Source organism: Vitis vinifera, chromosome 8, assembly GCF_030704535.1.
Source record: "Vitis vinifera cultivar Pinot Noir 40024 chromosome 8, ASM3070453v1".
In the NCBI taxonomy this organism is placed as follows: Eukaryota; Viridiplantae; Streptophyta; class Magnoliopsida; order Vitales; family Vitaceae; genus Vitis; species Vitis vinifera.
In genome coordinates this window covers 17,906,171-17,927,730 of record NC_081812.1, presented here as the reverse complement: position 1 = coordinate 17,927,730, position 21,560 = coordinate 17,906,171, and the positions used below count along the sequence as shown (strand labels likewise).

Sequence of the window (21,560 nt, the reverse complement as noted above, 5' to 3'; positions counted from 1 at the left end):
TTTTAATTATCATTCATCTCATCAACAATTATAAAAATAAAAATTAAAAATAATGAATTTGAAATTTACTTTGAAATAAAAAATTTATTTAAAATTTAAAAATCAGAATTTTATTTAAAAATAAGAAAATTTTAAATTTAAAAATGGGAACACAATGTTTGATTTATTGATTGTTTTCAAAAATTTATTTTAATTTTTAATGTTTTTAATGATTTTATTAATTTATTTAAACTCAAACTAGATATTTTAGAAATCAAAATAAATAAAATGGAAATAAACTAAACAAATATACTTACTCAAGTGAATGTAAAAATGTAAGTAAAAATAAGTTCAAATTACTCAAGTGAATGGAAATAAAATGGAAATAATGTAAGTAAAAATGTAAAATAAGTTCAAATTACTCAAGTGACTTTAAAATAAACTTCTTTATTTTCCCCCATCTAACACCCATTTCTTTTTAAGCAATGTCAATTTTAAATTATACTTAAGTGTCAGATAATTCCTTCATTTAGAGCTTTCACTAAAATAATCTTCTAGAATTTTGTAAATAAATAAATAGAACTTTCATCAAGATATATATTGGCATGTCTACCAGAAGGTCGGGTGCTCTGTTTGCAAAGAAATTGGCACCCAAAAACTATTTCCTTTGTCCATTATTCATTCACTAATTATCTAATCAAATATGGTAAACACAGAAATGTTACAAATTAACATTTTTCTAAAAGTTTTGTAATTAACTTCGAACACCTAGTTTGTCCTTTCCAGCAAGCCATTTGGCTTCGTTTCATATTTTATTAATAAATTTAACATATCAGTGACTAATTAATAATATTTCTAGGATAAATTCTATATATATGGATTAAGATACTTTCAATATAGCTATAGGACTCACGTAGGCCCCTGCGATTCTACAGACATTTAGCCGCTCCAGTCCTGGGCTTCTAAAAGTACTTTTATTTTTAAATCACCAACTTGGAAGTTGTGACTTGTGACGTCCATTATTGAGAATTTTGTCCTATAAAGGCATAGAAAAACATTGAGCAGAAAAAGTCCCCAGATCTTTCCTCTTCTTCATCACACAGCAGAAATGAGTGCTGCCATTCCCCTCACCCAGAGGTAAGCCGATGATAGTTAGGCTTTTTGCTTGTGATCTTCATTTTTTTATTAACAGATTCAGTACTCCAGACCACTTAAATATCTTTATGAGACGTTTCTCATGTACTAATCAATGCTTCTTTTGTTTTGCAGATTAGCCGGTAAGGTGGCATTAATAACTGGTGGAGCCAGTGGCATAGGCGCCTCCACTGCCAAGTTATTTGTGAAACATGGTGCCAAGGTCATAGTCGCAGATGTCCAAGACCAACTTGGGCTCTCCGTTTGCAAAGAAATTGGTCCTGAAGAAACTGTTTTCTATGTCCACTGCGATGTAACATGTGACTCCGACGTCCAAAACGCCGTCGACACTGCCATATCCAAGTATGGGAAACTCGACATCATGTTCAGCAACGCCGGCATCTCAGGCGAAATGGAGTCAGGAATCTTACTCGTCGATAATACAAACTTTAAACGGGTTTTCGATGTGAATGTGTATGGGGCCTTCTTGGCCGCTAAGCATGCCGCTAGAGTTATGATTCCGGCTAAGACAGGATGTATTATATTTACTTCAAGTGCGGTTTCGGTTGTTTCAGTGGGCGCCACACATGCATATGTGGCATCGAAGCATGCTGTGGTGGGACTTGCCAACAACTTATGTGTGGAGTTGGGACAATATGGGATAAGAGTTAATTGCATATCTCCGTTCGGAGTGGCAACACCTATATTAAGGAAAGGATTAGGAATAATGGAGAAGAGGAAGGTTGAAGAGTTGGTTTGCTCTGCGGCCAACCTAAAAGGTGTGGTGTTAGAGGCGGAAGACATCGCAGAGGCAGCCTTGTATCTGGGGAGCGATGACTCCAAGTACGTTAGCGGGATCAACTTGGTGGTGGATGGCGGTTACAGCAGTACAAATCCCTCTTTTGGAATGGTACTTAAGTCTCACTCGTCATCAACCCATCCATCCCAAAACTAAAGTCACTCCCATCTTAATTCTATGTCTAATAAACCTAGTTTTGTCAATGATGAAAAAAAAATGTTGTAAAATGCAAAGTTCTCATTTCATTGTTCATGTTGTAATCAACTCAGAATTCTGAAACTCAGTGTTGAACCAGGTTTTATGGAAGTTTTTTGTAATAAAATACCAGTCAGTCATGTCCCATTACGTTGTCTAAAAATTTGGAAAATAATCACTTTTGATAAGAAGAGTCAAACCAGTGTTGGATGTTCAACCCATCTGGCTGGCTTCCAACTCACCCTTTTAAATGTTTTTCCTTTTTCTTGACTGGTTCAAGTCTCGGATAAACCCGTAAGCAACATTGATTACTAAAAATTCCATGGAAATGAATTTTTCTCTACTCTATATTATATTATGATTTTAGTCTCTTTCATATACCAAAATATCCATTTCAAGTTAACTAAAGTCATTGTCAGTCTCAAATGAGTGTATATAATCAAAATAATTATTAGGATCTTTGTAAGGTTAATCTCATGCTTTGAAATATGTTAGGTAAACTTTCACAAATTATATGAAGTTTGCTGACTTTTTTATTGGGTATTCTATTTTGAATGTGACATGTGAATAAGATAGCTTTTTTCCACAAGGTAATCTCGTGCTTTGAATTATGCTAGGTTAGGTGTATGAAACTTGCAAATTTTCTTCATAGTTTTAGATTCCACACAACTTTCACACTTTCTATACCTTTTTAGTGAAACTTTGAATTATGCTAGGTTAGGTGCATGAAACTTGCAAGTTTTGTCTTTCTTTTAACTTGCAAATTTTCTTCATGGTTTTAGATTCCATACAACTTTCACACTTTCTATGTCTTTTTAGTGAAACTTCGGGCATCAACTAAATGTTTAACATTTTTTTTATAGAAGAATGGTTCACATATCCTTGTCTATCATGTCATAACTTGCAAGAGCCAACCATTAGTAATAATTTCATAAATTTGTAGCATAAACAAGCCTCGACTACAATAATCTTTTTCCCCACAAATACATCATTCTTTGTGAGCATAATTTTATTAGACTTAAATGTGATCTTAACTCTTATTTTCCCAAGTAGAGAGACAGATACTAAATTCTAGTAAATATCTAACATATGAAGGATGACACTAATAACAAACACTTCATTTGAAGTTAGCTTGAAAATTACTTTCCCTCTCCAAATCATTGGTGAGGGCCTTAAGTCCCTCATAAATACTTGTTTCTTGTCATTCTCTGTAGTAGTGAAGGAAGCAAATGCACTCCTATTGTGCCTAGTAGTCCCAAAGTTCATTACTCAACACTTCACCCTATCTAGTAATCATGTTCATAATAGAGAGAATCATTGCAACTATCACATCAATCTTAGCTAAACCCATCTTAAGTTTTAGTTCCTTATTTCTTTTCCTGCATTACGTTGCATAGTGTGCAAGGTTTTCACATACAAAGCAATTTCCTCCTTTTTAAATTTAGGTTTTTGAGACTTGTTCAAGGAATTTGGGTTAGATTTTTTATTTTAGGTTAATTGTTATTATTGTTGTTCTTCATATTTTGGGCTTATCTTCAACTTGATTTGCCTTGGAAGTGAGTTCCTTGGCTTTCACAACCTTTGTCTAAGTTTTTGTTTTATTATTTTATCCTAAAATAAAATATCATATCTTCTAAACACATTGGTTCCCTATGTTTCATACTACTTTTATCACACATCTTTCATGGACTTAGGTAAGATATAGATGAGATACATAACACCAAAATATTTAAGTAGCTCAATATACTCATTCAATAGGCCATTAATTAAGGCAAGTATGTATGGATTTGAAATGATATGTTACCCTAAGGGTTCTCCTAAACAAGTTTTGATATTGGGAAAACAAGGTTAAGTGAACTAATGAATTAAAATCAAGTTAAGTTTGAAGTTTTAACAAGAAAATAAAAGGAATGATAAGTTCACTTACGAAGATTCGAGGAAGGTAAAGATTTGGATACTTGAAAACTTATCAAGACTAGGATAATAATGTATGATAAACCATTTGGGTGCACTTACGATTAAAATAATTTCTGTGTATTCTCTCATACTTAGTTTTTACAAAAATGAGTTTAAACATTTATAAATTATTTGAAACTGAGTCAATCTTCAAAAACCTTAGGCAAAACTATTCCAAATTGACTTATAAGGGTTTTAATATAAGTTTCCCAAGTGCTAAGGAACTTTGAATTAAAAAAAAAAAAAAAAAAGGTTTTGGGCCCTTTTTTGTTCAACCAATGTAGGGTGCTTTTAAATAAGCTCAATTAATTGAGAGTCGATTCAATCGGTTATCCTTTCCCAATCGAGGATTGATTTAGGCTCCAAATGACATTCTCTCTTGTTCAGAAAACTTGTTTTCCCAATTAAGTATCAATCGAGGGCCAATCGAAGCTTAGAAAGGACCAACAGTCACTTGCAGTGCATTTAATGTCCAATGACTACTCAACCAATCAAACTAAAATTAAATCGATCAAGGTCTATTTTTTTTGTTTGAGGTGTTTGAGATTGGTTTTCTATAATTTGAAAGCTCCTGTGCATTTATTTAAAAGAAAACTCTTACATTAAATTTCTTACCTACTCATTTCTCTCTTTCAAAGCTCTCAACTTCAAGTGCATTGATTACTTTACTTGAAAATATCTTTTAATGCACTCATTTGTGTTCATCCTAGCTTTCTTTGTATCAAGTGATCATTAAGTTAGATTGAGTATGCTTAATCATTCCTCATTTAAGAAATGTTGAGTGATTGAAGCTTCAAGTTGACATTGAACTTGAAGAGACTTGTAAGTGCTTATAGCAATCATTGAATCCAAGTGTAACTTGAAGGCTTGTGTTAGAAGCCCTAGAATAGTGGAACTTTCACTCAAAAAGGAATATGAGGAAAGTAAACATAAGCAGGATTGGTTGAGTCACTATAGAATGAATTTGTCTCTTTTTCCCTCTCTATTTACATTAATTGTGTTATTTGTTACTTTATTCAAATAGTTTTCAAAAAAGTTTTAATTACTCAATTCACCTCCCTCACCCCCCTCTTTGGGTGATTTCCTTTAAGTTAATTAGTCTTACTTCACATGATACATCTTTATCTTCAATATGATATATGATGATATATATATATATATATATGTTACATTTTTTTACAAGGCAACACCAAATAGCTTGTTTGATAACATACTTCAAAACATGGGGAACTTGTTTGTTTCCTCTTCCCCAGTCAACATAATGTATAAAGGTTTCATACGGTTTTGACCGAATCAAACATGTCATAGGTTAACCACATCGAAGAACACATGTTCCTACCATGAAACTCATTAAATAAGTCCATCTAACATGTGTCAAGTCTACCTATTGCTTGGGAAGCCTCCTTGTTCTCAAATCTCCTCTAAGATGATTGGAAAATAGTGGTTGAAATTATCGTCGAACTAAGGTAACCCTATTGAACAAAGGTCAAGACTAAAATGTAGGAAACCAAAATCTAAACAATATAATGAAACTACAAAGACAAAATATGAATAAGAAAACTTATTAAGCTCGATTGACGTTTGTAACCACTGTCCTTAGTAACATTTTGATGCTCTTAGAGTAGATCTCACCTCCTCTTTAAGATAATATCTGGGTGCAGTAGGGTCAACAACAATGACTTACTTCCGGTGCATGACAGTCTACCACTTGTTATGGAGCATTCCAACCACAAGTAGCAACACAATTAATCAAGAGTGTTTGTCTATAAAAAATACAATTCATTTTTTTAAATGGGGATTTCTTTATTTTCCAAAATATGATTATCCGATTTTTAGATGGGATTTTTCTCTATTTTTTTTTCATAATTATGAAAGAGGGTTTTTTTTCGTGGTAAAACAAAAGTTAAATTATGATTTTTCTAATAAGAAAATATTCTCCACTTCCTTAAGAAGCAACATTTGATGCTTAAGAAATGGATTAGCAAAAAAACGACAACAATATATTTTTATTTTTATTTTTTTTATAATTTTTATAATTTTATAGATTGGGCTTCAAAGCACAGCCTGCGTCCAGGCATATCAGCTCAATTCACTTATTAGTGGGCCTACTGAAGCCCAACTCACATAGCAAAATGGGCCAGCACACGGCCCATCATAAGATTGAGCCCTAGAAATTTTGTTGGGCCCCTCAGAACTCAAAACCTCCCACCACCACCTATAAGAGGGAAAGCGAAGCTGAGGAAACCCTAGCTAACGTAACCAGCCCACGTTCTCCTCTACTATTCTCTGTCCGTCTGTTTTGCTGTAAACCATGGGGCGCGTCCGTACCAAGACGGTGAAGAAATCCTCAAGGCAAGTGATTGAACGTTACTACTCACGTATGACTCTGGACTTCCATACAAATAAGAAGGTCCTTGAAGAAGTTGCCATCATTCCCTCCAAGCGTCTTCGCAACAAGATCGCTGGATTCTCCACTCATTTGATGAAGCGGATTCAAAAGGGTCCCGTCAGAGGCATCTCCCTTAAGCTCCAAGAAGAAGAGCGCGAGCGTCGCATGGACTTCGTGCCTGACGTCTCCGCCATCAACACTGATGAGATTCCTGTCGACAAGGAGACTCTTGATATGCTTGCTATGCTAGGGATGAATGATCTTCCGGGTGTGGTCAAGGCGGAGCCCGTTGTGGTTTCTTCTCAGCCTGCTTTTGGCCGGAGTATTCTAGATAGGAAGAGGTATTGATGGAGGCTAATCGTAACAATTTTGGGTTATTTATTATGGGTATTTTTAGTTTTTGTTTACGAAGGGGAATTGCATTTTGATTGGAATTTGCTATTTGAACAGTCTGTTGATCGGAATGTTCTATTTGAACGGTCTGTTCTATTGGAATGTTCTATTTATTATGGCTATCATTGATGTTTATTGTTACTCTTGGTTTGAGATTAGAATGTGGTTTGGAGGGACATGATGAGCCCTTTAGGGTTTTTTTTTTTCCCTCTCCTTTTTCCTCCTTTTGGGTATATATTTTTATGATTAGTTTTAAACTGGAGTTTAAAGAGTTGCTTAGGGTGACTCGTATGTCCGTGAATGTGGGGTTTTTCATAGATGTGATTTATAGTATAATTGATTTCTTTGTTGGAACAAAATTTGAGTTTAACTTAGATCTCCACAGTGGTACGGGAATTTAATGACGGTAATGTTAGTGTAATATTTTTCTGCACCACATCTTTTTCAATTTCTAATTTTCTACTCGTTTATGGTTTCATCTTTTAATTTTATCATTTTATCAAATACCAATCTTATTCTAGTAGACTCATTTTATAGATTATTCTTAATATTATTTGAGAAAATGATACTTTAAAATTAAGATAATACTTTAATTTGAATTTTCATTTCTTTGAAAAACAATTAATTTTAAAATTTCATGACTAATAAAATATTATTTTTAAATTCATTTATTATATTTATTATTATTCTTTATTTTAAATTAAATTTTACTCTTTTTTTTGTATAAATTCTTTTTAATTTACAAGAATAGTGTTGAAATAATTTTTTTTGTTTTTTTAAATCGTGGATGTCTAGTCCAGTTCCCATACACCTGAAGTTAACGGGTAAAGTGGCATGAAGAGATTCAAACTGGTGACCATTGGACTGAGCTACCCCTTAGGTTAAATAACATTATTAAATACCTTGATGAAAAATCTGTACCCTTCTTTTTCTATAAGGAACGATTTATCTAAATTGCAGTTTTTTCAATTTGCCAAAAAATCAACAATGCATTTAGCTTTTTTTTTTTTTTTTTTTTCCCTTTGTTTGGCAAAAATTTTACTGTGACATCCGATCTTCCGATTAGTCGTCCATTTTTTGCCAGCCCGTGGCCTCTTTCATGCCCAAACCCTCCACACTGATTTCCGTCGCCTCATTCGCAGGCCCTCTGATATCTAGTATTTTCCTAAATATGACGATTTTTGCCTTCTTTTAAAAAAAGGTTTAGATTTAGGCAAACTTATCATGTGTTATGTCTCCTTCGGTAGAAAAATGACTTCAAGGAGGACAACAGGAGGACAACATTCGGTTCTCATTGGCAATATTATCAAAATTAGTTTTAAAAAACAGAGGGTATGGTCTCTTAAAGCTGAAAGGTTGAAAATGGAGTCAAGATTCTATGATACAAAAATATATTCAACACGTAAATACTTTTAAATTTTCCACAAGAAAGACAAGTAAATACCACCAGTGTACTACACTGTAGAACACATCACAAAGGTTTAAAGACACTGGGATTGTGACAAACAATTCAAAAGCGGCAAATTATGAATATAATGATGCAGAACTCACTGGTTTATTCGCTTGAATTTGCCAGCCCAACCATATTGAGCATATGGCGGTCCTCCTTAAACCTCTCTAATATAGTGCCTTTGCCAGTCTCGTGCCTTTCTTGTTGTGCTCCTTTTGGGACTACTCCCCAGCATTCTATCACTTCCGGGTGTATTCGATTGATATTGGAGAGGCAAGGGCTCCCAAATGTGGTGCAGGTAAAGGTTTGCCCTTCATCAAAGCTTGCTGAAAGGAACAGTCCAAAGTGATTTACTCTTCCTCCAAAACCAATACCGTTTGGGATGCTATCCGAACTGAAATTCACAGCACACTGCAAACAAAATAATTTTCAGCATGATTCCGATTAAAACATATACACACAGACACTTTAAAATATTTGCCTTTTTGCATTACATGCTATCCAATTCAGGTCATAAGGAAAAATAGATGCTGAATAAGCTAACCATAAAAATGTGGTTATTTGGATCTCACAGCTTAAACCTTCTCCACAGCATAAAATGTTCACAAACTAGTCCCACTTATAGCCCAACCAAACTCAATCCAAGTTAAGAGGTTAGAATTACATGCAACTTAACTTAATGTTTTGGTTTAACATTTCCAAATACTCAAAACAATCTCCACAAAAGTTAGAATCTATTGCTTGATGGTGATTTTCCTAAGGACACATGTAAGTTTCACAAAAGCTTTAGTAGCATTTCATGATAATTCAAACGTTTATATATAGATACCAAATTGGGAAGAGTATCGTTAGAACCATTTTAGTTGTCTCAAAGGCATTTAATCTAATTCTTCCAATTTATTAAGGCTGGTTTGTTTAATTGGCAGAATAAGATAGGATAAGATATACATATTTTAAGCTATTATATCTAATGAAAATAATATCATAAGATATTAGATCCAGGATATGTTAGATATTTCTTAAAAATAAAAAATTAGAGAAAGAGTAAATTTATGATCCATGAGATATATGTCTTATATCTATATCTTAACTTAGAATTATTATATTCCATGAAGAAGGGAAATAAAAAAAGGTTCAATAAGTTATTTCATTAGTTATTATTTATCTTATCTTATATTTGGTTAAAACATAAGATATGATAAATGATGGGACAACTTATCTACAGGTAGCAATTCGTTCAAACGAGGTGTGTCAAAGCCTAAGCATTCTACTATATAGGTTAACCCAAACCTAATATGAATAATAATTATGTTACATAAATGAACAAACCTATAGGTTAATTCATGGAGAAAAGAAAAGGAAAAGTCCTATATATATATATATATATATATATATATATATATATATAGCTCTAGGAAACCTACAAAAAGAAGGAAAGTAGAAAGAAATAGGAAACTACCTAACAAATCCTATCCAAATAATGATTGTGGCTTGAGTAAACTCCTAACAAATATGGTTCATGCATGAATTGACTCGCAACACTAACTGTGTATGTGATGTCATGTCTACTGTGTTACATATAGATTAGATGTCCTAGAAGCCTTTGGTATCTTCCCTTATCAACAAGAACCTCTCCTTTCACAAACCCAATCTTATGATTTGCCTCGATTGGAGTACATGTTGGTTTACTTCCAAGGAAACCGATTTCTTTGAGTAAGTCAAGGGTATACTTCCTTTGGAATACCAAGATACCCTCTTTGATCTTGCACCTTCCATGCCTATGAGGTACTTCATGGGACCAAGATCTTTGATTTCACATAATTTGGTTAGAAAGCACTTCATTCTCTCAACTTTTGCTGAATTTGTAATTAGAATGTCATCAACATATATAATCAAGATAGAGATTTTACCATTCAAAGACTTCCTGTAGAATAGAGTATGATCTACTTGAGCTTGTAGCCATGACTCCTTATTGCCTTGGAGAATCAATCAAACTAAGTTTGTGGTGATTGTTTCAATCCATAAAAGGACTTTCTCAACCCACACACCTTGTTCATTCCATAAACCTATTCAAACCTAGGAGGAATATCCATGAACACTTCTTCCACCAAGTTGACATAGTTGCCAATCTAAGTTTGCGGTTAAGGAAAGTAATACTCAGATTGTATTTAGCTTTGTCATTGAAGCAAACGTCTCTTGATAGTCAATCCCATAGGATTAGGCAAGTCCTTTAGCATTGAGATGGGCCTTATATCGTTCAATGGATCCATTGGACTCGTACTTCACTATGAACATGCACTTGCACCCCGCTGTCTTGTTTCCACTCGGCAAGTCTACAAACTCCCATGTTCCACTCTTCTTAAGAGTCATAATCTCTTCAAGCATGGCATCCCTCCAAGAAGGAACACTTAGAGCCTCTTAAATTGATTTTGGAATCTCTACATTAGAAAGGTTAGTGACAAAGGCACAATAAGAGGGTGAGAGATTACTATAGCACATGTATTTCGAGATAAGATGAGATGTACAAGCTCGCTTTTCTTTTCTTTTCTTAAAGCAATAGGAAGGTCTAAATTTTGATATTGGATTGTACAAAAAAACTAGATATACTAAAATATACTATTTCTCTTGGTTAGAAATATGTCCTATCAAACCGTATGGTTATGTTTGATTAGTTGGATAGATGGGATATACATAGCAAAGGATATTATATTTAGTGGGATATGTCATACCATGCTAGTATTTAGTTTGTCAAAAGAATAAAAATTTGAAAGGAAAACAAATTTCATCCTAATATCAAGCAACTTTTAAAATAAAATATTGATTGCTTCTCGATATTTGGTGTTTAAAAAATCAGGAACTCTCTTTGATATTTTGTGTTATGTAAAAATTAATGCATAATTCATTTTTAAATAAGTAATTCATTTCTTTATTATTAACAGTAGTAAAATGTATTACATTTTCCAATAACATTTAAGTGTTTAATTTTTTTTTTCCACAAAGAGATTAACATAAAAAAGTTAAAAATAAAAATAAAAGAGAAAAAAAATAAGAGAAAAGAATTTATGATCCATAGGATATATATATATATATATCTAATCTCCTCCTATGGGACTATTAAGTTTCATCCATAAGAGATATGAGAAAGAGGATCCTATTAAGTTTCATATATAAGAGATATGAGAAAGAGGATGGAAATGTTATTCCAACTCTTTTTTCATTCTCAATCAAACAAATACACGGGATAGGATATGTTATTCGACCTCTTATACCATCCCATATTATATCCAGCATATCAAACATAACACAAGTTTTAATCTGGAGAAGGAAAAAAATTATCTCTTAAGCTGTGGTCAAGTTATTGCATGTCCATATTTGGAGGGTACTATTTTTAGCATCGATATGGAATCTCAAGTACTAGCCAGCCAAAATTAAGAATAACAATACCATAGTAGATAAAATAAAAAATAACCCCACTTCAGAACCATATGAAAACAAGTGGACACAAACTAGACACCAAAACAAAGAGAGGAACTAAAAAGTTACCCATTGTATATTACTGTTTGCTCCAGTAGGCTTGAAAATAGATGCCTTCGGGAATATCTGAAAGAGAAAAGACTTCATATCCCCATAGAAGTCGCCATGCCTCTCCCAAGGCTGAGAAGCATAACCTCCATATACATAACCTTCTTTATCCTTAATTATTAACACTGTCGGCCCTTCATCATTTCTGCATTTCAACGGAACAATTACCCATTCTGACCCCTACTTAAAAATAGTTGCAGCAACCGAGAAACTGAAATGGAAATAGAAACCATTTAGCATTTCTGCTTCTTAATGAAGACAAAAAGCAGCAAAGTATCAACACAACATGGAAAAGTCTCAATTCTTTTTTATCCTAAACCTAAAGCACAGGCTGGGACAGTCTGCATATACAAGTTCCACAGACACCACTGATGGCCTCTCATCATGGTAGCTCAGAAAACCAGTCAAAAGATTAAAAGACTTAGAGAACCTTGTCAGTACCAATTTGTCCAGCAGTTCATTATTGCACCAGTATAGGTTTGGGCTTCAGGAATTTTTATGCACATGATTTCCTGCTCAGAGACTAACAGGAAACATAGAATAAAAGGTCCAAAATCCAGGATGGGCAATAAAATATGACAATTAGTGAATTTTCTGGCAAACAATGATGATGCATCAGAAAAATGGAAGCATTTCTTGTCATTTTTTAATATTCAAAATTATCCAGAGACATTTTATCGTAATATTCGCGAATAGTTTCTGATTTTTGAATTATGCCTACTAAATCAGGCAGTATCCTTCAAAGAGATTGACGTGAATCAGAAAAGAGTTTTAAAAAAAAAAAAAAACCTAACTTTTTCTGCATCCTAACTAATTTCAAGAACCTAAGTCACTTTGTATAATTGATAGAGACATTTAGGCCAATGTTCTAGGGATGTTTATTTAAATACCCAGGACATTTGTCCCAAATGCCATCCTCCAACACTAATGCCGAATAATTTCTGGCACAGGGTCTGTTTACCAGAATCCACCAGCACCATTCAGTTTCTTTGTTCTGTTTTGATGTTTAGTTCCTCTTCTTTTAACATATAGTTTCTACGTCATAAATACATGAAAGTTAATCTAAAAGGAAAAACAATTAAACGTCAATACTCAACGCCGTATTGAACCAGAAAAATGTTGTTGAGTACTTGCAAAAGAGCACACATAACACACAATTTCTAATAATAACATAAGCAGTCACAACAGCAACAACAACAATACTAATGATGATTGCTGTCAAATTTGATTTTAAAAGGTTTTTAATTGAGGCAAGACAAAGAAATACAAGTTCCTGCATGCCCTTTGCTTCAAATCATAACTACATGGTGAAAAACAAAGTTTAAAATATTCCATGACGAAGGCATTTTTCCTTGCATGTTCTTCCCTCCTCTTTGATGCTAAAAACTGAAGAGAAGCAAGTAAAAAGTTCAATCTTCTATATTTGCTATTCAATTCTATAAAAGTGAAATGTCAACTCTGCCAAACAATTCTATAAGTAGATTGCAATTTTCTCAATCGAAATAACAAAAAATATAGATGGTTCATCCTTTCTTTTTACCAACCGATTCATACAAACCAAACAGAGCTGAGATTTTCTTTTGATTAAAAGCCCTACAAGTTTCTTGAATGAATTCATAAAATTTAATTGGTTCGTTCATGCAATAATGGTTTAGGCCCATCAGACAAGCTATGATAGTTGAACAAAAGAAGCAACTTACGATATATTGCCCAAGAATGTGTTGAAACTTAGGCCATGAAATGCACTATGGTATAAAAGCTTCCATTCCTCCAGCTCCTGTTGAGGAAGGGCCCCACCTATATGCCAAGCATATTCCTTCTTTGCTATTATCATACTAGAATCGATGTTTTCCGGATGCATTAGGTGAGGCACTTGATAACCTGGTCTTCCTACACAAAAGAAAAACACTAATAATGATAATGCATTTAAAATATGAAAATAAACATAAAAAGTAAATTAGTTACTACCATCATAATTCTGGATTGTTCAAAAACCATACTGGAGAAGACCCGACACAACAATTTGGGGCCAAAAAATTCAATTGAGAATGAATATCATATAATCAAAACTTCCCAATTTAACATGCAGAAAACAGAATGTAATGGTAGTTGGTCCGTCCTTAAATGAAGATGCATTTGGCGATATAAATATTGCGTCGCAGTTTGTTTCTAGTCTTCAAAATTGGTTTATGCTTTGTTAAGTCATTAATCATTGTGCACTGCAAAATTAATTAAAATATTAATTTTTTAGTGGAAATTAATATTTTAATTTTGTTCTAACAAATTAAAATCATCATGATACTTTGCAGCACCAAAATCGGGTTTATATATCTTGTCAACTCTCTGATATCATGGTTGACCACAAGTTCAATCAAAATTTGAGTTTTTATATATATATATATAAACTACAAATATCCCAATATTTTGCAACATCATGACATAGTGGACATTATATTTTTTTATCAGCATACTGGAGATTATATTGGTCATCCTCAATTTTTAAATTTGCAATAAAAGTACAAATACCCTATGACTATGTTCTAACATGGTTAATGACCAAAATAATAAATGAGACTGTTAACTCTGCATCATTCATTATAATAAGTATGTCAATGAATCAAATAACGATTTTTTTTAATGAGTAAAGAGGTCCACAAAACACACCAAAAAAAGAGAAACAAAGTATACATGGAGTAACAAGGATCAAAAGGAAGAAAAAACATAAAGCAAAAAAGAGAACCTATCCTCACAAAGTCTTTGATCTTTTTGCTATCGTAGAACCTATCAAAAAGAAAACTTATTCTGCACAAGAATGCTATCAATAAAATCAATCAAAGAACTTGCTCATGCAAGAGTACAACATGAAATTCAATGAAACAGAAAACTATAGAAACATATTTGAGCTTCACATAGGGCTGCTCCACCACCAGGAGTCTTCCTACTCCATCTCTTTTCAGGGTTTGATGAAATAATAGTTTAAATAAGTTCAATCCAAGCCATATTATGCAATACATTTTTTATTTTAAAATCATACTTATTAATTCAATTGCATATGATCCTAAAATAATTGTTATTGAGAAAAAAATAAAATAAAATCAGAATGTAAAACAGTAAAAATAAACAGAACAGCAATTAAGGAAAAAACCTGAATGAAAATGGGAGAAGACCTGAATCAGATGACATCAACAAGCTTCCAAGGTACTTCCTGACAGATGGGAGAAGACTACACCAACTTCTGAAATCCTCAAAATACATGCAGGTTTCTGCACATCCTTCATCAATTTTTGAAAATGTTGCAGCATTAAGAAAAATTTTTATGATACCCTCGTGTGGACTATATCCCGGTTCAGAATTTCTCTGAGAAGATATATCATCAAGCATCACAGTTAAAACAGCTTCCAGATCAGACCTGACAGTAGATTCCCAATATAAAACATATTAACATAAGAAAACGTTGCTGAGTTAAAAGTTTCCTTAAATGTATAATAGCTCAGGTTTATTTCACCCTCTTGTAATTTTAGCAGCAACAGCAACAGATCATATTTAACCCCCTGTAACTAATACAATAAAAAGTAGGGGACAACAATGATTATTAATTATTTATACACATTTCTGCTGGAGTTAGAAAGAAGTAGATACTCTTATCCATAGATTCAGGTCTCTTCTTTTGCACTTTTTTTAACATTGCAGGAACTGATATTAGGAAAGACAAGAAAAGACAACAAGAACAAATTCTCTTACAAAGGGAGTTACTAAGATCAATTTTTACATAATTTGAAGCAGGAAATGGTTATGGGAAAATGAGAAAATACAACAAAACCAGAATCTCTTACAAAAGATGGAGTTCTTTGAGATAAATTTAACCCCCTCTCCTTTTTTGTTTTTTTTTTCAATCTTCTCATGGTGATAAGTCACTGCTTAATGGTTGAAATAAAACACAAACTTGGTTAAATAATTGCATACTTTAGAACATCAATTCTATTCAACTTTAATTCTCCACCCATGCTGCAAAAATTATTTTTGAATGAAACAGAATATAACACACGTTGAAACCCAAAAAATATGTAGCATCGAAAATTAAATATAAATAGCCTTAAGTGCTTTGCCATGTAAGCACCAGCAATGTAGATTGATCTTGAGTGATTATGATCCAGCTTTCCTCAACATATAAGGTAAGCTAAGGGTAAAGCAACCTTAATGGGCTCCCTGTGTCTAGACATAGGAAGTGATTGTGATATACCTTCCCACTATACCATCACTATTTACATCCAGTAATCGATATATGAACTCTTCAATATCATCATTTGATCCTTTTTCATAAGTTCCCTGCAATGTGAAAATGGAAGTTAATAGAGCAACCAGCATTTTTCTCATAGCTAAACAAAAACATATATTGAAAAAGACCCAAAAAGGTTGTTGCCCAGATACACAAGATTTACAAATTTACACTCAAGAGATAATAGAACAAAGCAAAAACAGGGGAGGAGGAGTGGGGGGGGGGGGGGGGGGAAGGAATCATACAGCCCAACCCCAACCTTCAATCTCAGGGACTACCCATTTCATCAATAAAATCTAGGAAGCAGCATCTTGTAGTCAAAGATGAAACAATTTCTAGACTCACAACATGGTAAGATCTCAACATGATATACTTCCACTTCAAAGAAGCAAGCCATCACCCCTTAAAGAATTAACATACTTTGCCAATGTGGTAGTAATTATATAGTGTATAGTACATTTACAAGTACCATGTATGTGTTTCAATGCTTCCCTTAAAGAATTAACACACTTTGTCAATGTGGTAGTAATTATATAGTGTATAGTACATTCACAAGTACCATGTATGTGTTTCAATGCTTTTAAAAATTGATGCATATGCATATATATATACATTTGAACACAAACAAAGGTCCAAGGTGCTAGGTGAATATATTTCCTGTGGAAGATGCCTCAAATTCATTATTATTGTATAATCCTTTTAGTAAAAAATATTATATAGAATATTTCATATTTTAATATGTCGTTGTAATATTAGATTTATTTGTAAAATAACGAAAGTTGTTAGGAATATCTTTAGCCCTTGAGGCTCGGGTCAAGTGATAAAGGCTTGGGGCGGGTTTGTGAGAGCACATGTGTATATATATATATATATATATATATATATATTGATAGATAAAAAATATGTATATAAAGAAAAGAGGAAGCACCAAAAGCAGTGCCCTCAAAGTATACAAAAGAAGCCCAAAGGCTCAAACCGAAGGGAAAGGAATAGAAACAAAAAAATAACATGTCCTTACTTAGAGCCTAACCAATCAAAGAAGCTTACAAGTGAAGAAGGGTTCAAAACTATAGACACCCTAACCCAAGACCAAAGATTACATACAAAAGAATTTTTCAATCTTTGAAACGAAAGCTCCTCATTACCAAATGCTAACATATTCCTTTCCTTCCAAACTAACCAAAATATACATAAAGGGGTCATTTGCCAAGCCTTTTTACGAACTTTCCCCACAAACGCCTCATGCCACCCAAGAAGAGTTTCCTTCCCTGAACAAGAGAGAATCTAGGCCACACCAAAGAAAGAAAAAAGAAGATTCCACAGAACCCGAGTCTTTACACAATAAAGTAAAAGGTGATCCATCGTATCTACCTCAGGGAGGCATAGAAAACACCTATTTTCCAATAAGCACCCCCTCCTTTGAAGTTGTTCCAAAGTTAAGACTTTACCCCTAGAAGCCTCCCAAGCAAAGAAAGTCACCTTAGGAGGCACACTCGCCCTCCAAATACTACCACTAGGGAACAAAGGAGAATTTTCGGGCTCCAAAATAGAATAAAGAGACTTGACTGTAAAGGTGTCACACCTCGAAGCTATCCAAATCACTCTATCTTCCTCCTCCCTTTGCACCCTAAAGGCTTGGATCTTTTGCAAAAAATGTTCCACCAACTCTACCTCCCAATCATTAAACGCCCTTGAGAAAAAAGGGGTCCAACCACCCCTATCACCATCAGGGTTCCAAACATAAGACACCCAAGCTTCCTTAGACAAAGAAATGGAAAATAAGGAAGGGAAGGACTCACAAAGTGGCTCATCTCCACACCACTTGTCCATCCAGAATCTCACTCTCTGCCCATTACCCACTTGGTAGGCCAACCTACCACTCAAATAAATCCACTTCTTCCTAATTGTTTTCCACAACCCCACACCATACCTCTCAGTGCTCTCACTTACTGCACGGGAGCGCCACCCACCCTCCTCTTCACCATACTTCTTCCTAATATATATATATATATATCATTAAGAGAAAAAGTTATAAGATGAAGATGGACTTGTGAAGACTATGTGGTAGATATAGATGTGAGGAAGAGTAGGAGACACAAGGTGTAGTAAGAGCTTATAGTTTAAGATGTGGATAAAAGGAATAGGAAACATAGGATGTTTTAGGGTTTAATAGTTATATTACTTGTATATGGTTTTTGTCCTTTATAATATTTTTTTATAATATAATTAAATGATTCTCTCTCATCTATGGATGTAGACATGATTGGTAAAAGTCCTTGTGTGCTTTCATGTGTGAATTGATTTTATCTTTGTATTCTTGCATTAATATGTTAGCATTGAAGATTTAACTTGTATAACAAGTAGTATTAGAACTTCCACTAGCACAACGAGTGATATTAGAGCCATGGTGGAAAATCTTATCAAAGCCCAAAGTTGAAGATTTTTGGAAGAGCCCCAAGTCAAAATTTTTAGAAGAACCAAGGTACAAATTTCTGGAAGATCCTAGGTCGAGATTTTTGGAAGATCCAAGGATACTGGAAAGCACAAAAGGATTATAAAAGAAATTTTGATTCACAATGAAGTCAATTGTTCTTCCATTGGCATGTAATACATGGAAGATGTACCTCATTATCTGGACTACGTGTCTCTCACATACACTTAATGGATCTTGCAAGTTGGAAATAGTGAAGTGTCCGAATAGTTTGAATCCATGGAAATCTACTAGAAAGCAAACAAGGAGATCATGGTGCATGAGAGGACCATGGTGCACAAAGGGATTCATGACACAAAGAGACCACGGTGCACAAGGAAACCATGTTGTGGACTATGGAGTAAGATTTGATTCAAACAAGTTTTCAAGTGAAGTACATTGGACAATTTAATTGATAGTAGAATATCATAAAAGTTTTGTACACTAAAACTGTGCATCATAGAGATATGGAAAATTGATCTAATGAAATATGATCCTAGGCGGAGATTGTTGGAAAGTTTCTTAAATTCCTAATTGGCATATATTCCTTTTGTTGGAAAGTGTCTACTATGTCAATATATTATTGCAATATTAAATTTTCTTGTAAAATAAGTAAAGTTGTTAGAAGTGTCTTCATAAATATTTCAGGTAATAAGAAAAAAAATTATGAGATGGAGATGGGCTTGGGAAGAGACCAAATGTGGAGCGAGTGTTCATAGTTCAGGGTGTAGATACAAAGACTGAGGAGACATAGAATATTTCAAGGCTCAATAGTTGAATCTAATTTATGTCCTCTATAATATTCTCTTTGGTGTGGTTAAATGATTCTCTCTCATTCGTATATGTCACCACAATTGGTCAAACCATGTTAAAACCTTATATACCTTTGTGTTTTCCTTATAGAATAAGGTTTCTCAATTAAGGAGTTCACAGTTATGTATGTTGTTACTTAGACCTTGCTACAGGAAGCACCTAATGCAAGTGAAAACACAGCTCCAAGGAGACATGCTTCCATAGATGTCAATCTAACATCCTTCATTTTCAGAAGTGGATCACGCTTTCTACACCTTTAGCTCATAGGGATACACCTCCATGCTATAAGCTAATTTCCTAGTTCCCAATTTTTTTTTTTTAATAGGTGAATTTTTTTGTCCATTGGGACTTGAACTTGGAACCTCCCACAGACCTTCCCCAACCCTTTACCACTTGAGTCATCCGCCCAAGGGCTTCCTAGTTTGCAGTTCATACACATTACTTATCATAGCTTCATATTCAGTTCAAACAATTTGATTATGCTTCCTAATACAGCTGAGATGAGTTTTTTATTTGCATAAAGCAAAACAAGCTTAAACATTGTGCTTTTACCAAGCAAACAAGCAGGCACTCCATTCAGCAGAAGATGACTTTTACTAACCAGACAGCCATGTCATCTTGACTATGAGTTAATTAATAGGACAATCTGCAATAATATATATATATATATATATATATATAAACACAGTGAATCTTCTAATTAAAAGAACAGGTTCAAAAGTGTTAGGATAAACATTGTGCTTATCACAGAAGACATTTAGTTATTTTCTAAACTTACTTTTGTAATTACAAGATCCTCGAAGGTGAGCTTTTGATCCTTACGATTCTGTGTGACTAAATCAAACATTCTATTGCCAAGAGGACCACGAAGCCCAAAATATGCCTGATGGGAGTAGAAAAGGCCGGTGAGATTTCACAGTGCAAATCATTTAAATCGGAAGCCATAAAAGGCCCAGATTCTTTGCAGAAAAAAACTGACTGGAGAAAGGAAACGAAAAGAACCTTAATATCTTGCATTTTGCTGGTTTTGGATAGTAAGCCACAAACTCAGATGAGCTCGGCCAAATATTGTGCAGCATATAATATAATTGGATTTCTAATTTTATAGTGAACAAGAATCACATATATAAGGTTCGAGTTCTCAGATTTTATTTTCTTTTATCCTCCTCTCCTCGGTTTTCTCGGCAACCAAACAGAACAAACAGAAAATTTTGAAGTCAAAAAGTAACCTGGAAAACAGAGGGAGAAATGTATTGACCGTCGCTTTGCGATTGAGCAGCAAGGGACACGAACAATGATTTCAGATCATCCAATTCCGTCTGGGTGAAAGCCCTACAACAATTATGCACCTACTAATTAATTAAATAATTAAAATAATTAACCTATTACTTGTCTATCGGGAGAGAAGAGAGAGACCTGGCTGTGGAAACAAAGCGAGGATCGGCGGCAGGCGACTGAGAATTCCCCATCTTTTCCGGCTTTGGTTTCTCCCTTCTCTGCTCGACGGCGTATGTTCTCGTCATTACAGTTCAATATCCGTACAATCTTCTTCTGATTTTTTTAAGGCAAAAAGTGCGTTTTCTTGTTCCGTGTATGCAGACTGAGAAATCTTGTCTTCAAATTTCAATTCATGTCACTAAAAAAGGATAGATTGTAAACTGTTTTTTAAAATAGTTTTTGAAAATAGATTTTAAAATTGGAGAATAATGCTTTACACCCACTTAATTTGATAATTAATAAAAAGTTTTTTAAACACTCATTATTGATTAGAAGGATACTAGGAATAGACAAATGTACTTTTAACTTACACCCATTATTTTTATCTTTATACCACTACTCTTTTCATGTCATTTTCATAAAATTCTCTTTTATTTAATATTTTATTTTATTTTTCATTGTTTTTTAAAATTCTTTTAAAAATAATTAAAAAATCAACTTTATTTTCTATTTATAATTATAAATAAACAAAAATTATATTAATGACTAAAAAACTATTTTGGAAAATACTTTTGAAAAAAATATTAATTTAAATGAATAAAAATTATCTTTTACATTTTAAAAATAAATAATTTAATTATTAAAATATTGTTTAAAATAAATATATTTGTTATTTTTTTCTTTTAT

At 33.5% G+C, this 21,560-nt stretch overlaps 3 protein-coding genes across 4 annotated transcripts; 2 read left to right on the top strand and 1 right to left on the bottom strand.

Moving 5' to 3' along the window:
- The first annotated feature begins 1,036 nt into the window (after positions 1-1,036).
- On the top strand, positions 1,037-2,254 carry LOC100263022 (short chain aldehyde dehydrogenase 1). The gene is made up of 2 exons (XM_010655825.3): positions 1,037-1,116; positions 1,249-2,254. Exons 1-2 carry the CDS (start codon positions 1,088-1,090, stop codon positions 2,066-2,068), a joined length of 849 nt encoding a protein of 282 aa, XP_010654127.1. The 5' UTR covers positions 1,037-1,087; the 3' UTR covers positions 2,069-2,254.
- Positions 2,255-6,289: 4,035 nt separating this feature from the next.
- On the top strand, positions 6,290-6,986 carry LOC100256195 (small ribosomal subunit protein eS17). The gene has a single exon (XM_002281220.5). The coding sequence runs from the start codon at positions 6,375-6,377 to the stop codon at positions 6,798-6,800; it is 426 nt and encodes a 141-aa protein (XP_002281256.1). The 5' UTR covers positions 6,290-6,374; the 3' UTR covers positions 6,801-6,986.
- Positions 6,987-8,208: 1,222 nt separating this feature from the next.
- On the bottom strand, positions 8,209-21,189 carry LOC100261287 (uncharacterized). 2 transcript variants are annotated; one of them, XM_002281182.5, is made up of 8 exons: positions 20,853-21,189; positions 20,666-20,768; positions 20,215-20,319; positions 16,118-16,203; positions 15,045-15,286; positions 13,578-13,767; positions 11,839-12,022; positions 8,209-8,706 (listed from the first exon to the last, which is right to left on the bottom strand). In XM_002281182.5, the coding sequence occupies exons 1-8, from the start codon at positions 20,957-20,959 to the stop codon at positions 8,401-8,403; spliced, it is 1,323 nt and encodes a 440-aa protein (XP_002281218.2). In that variant the 5' UTR covers positions 20,960-21,189; the 3' UTR covers positions 8,209-8,400. The 2 variants fall into 2 exon arrangements, with proteins under 2 accessions (XP_002281218.2, XP_059595144.1); XM_059739161.1 differs by lacking the exon at positions 20,215-20,319 and having other exon boundaries at positions 20,853-21,119.
- Positions 21,190-21,560: the final 371 nt, after the last annotated feature.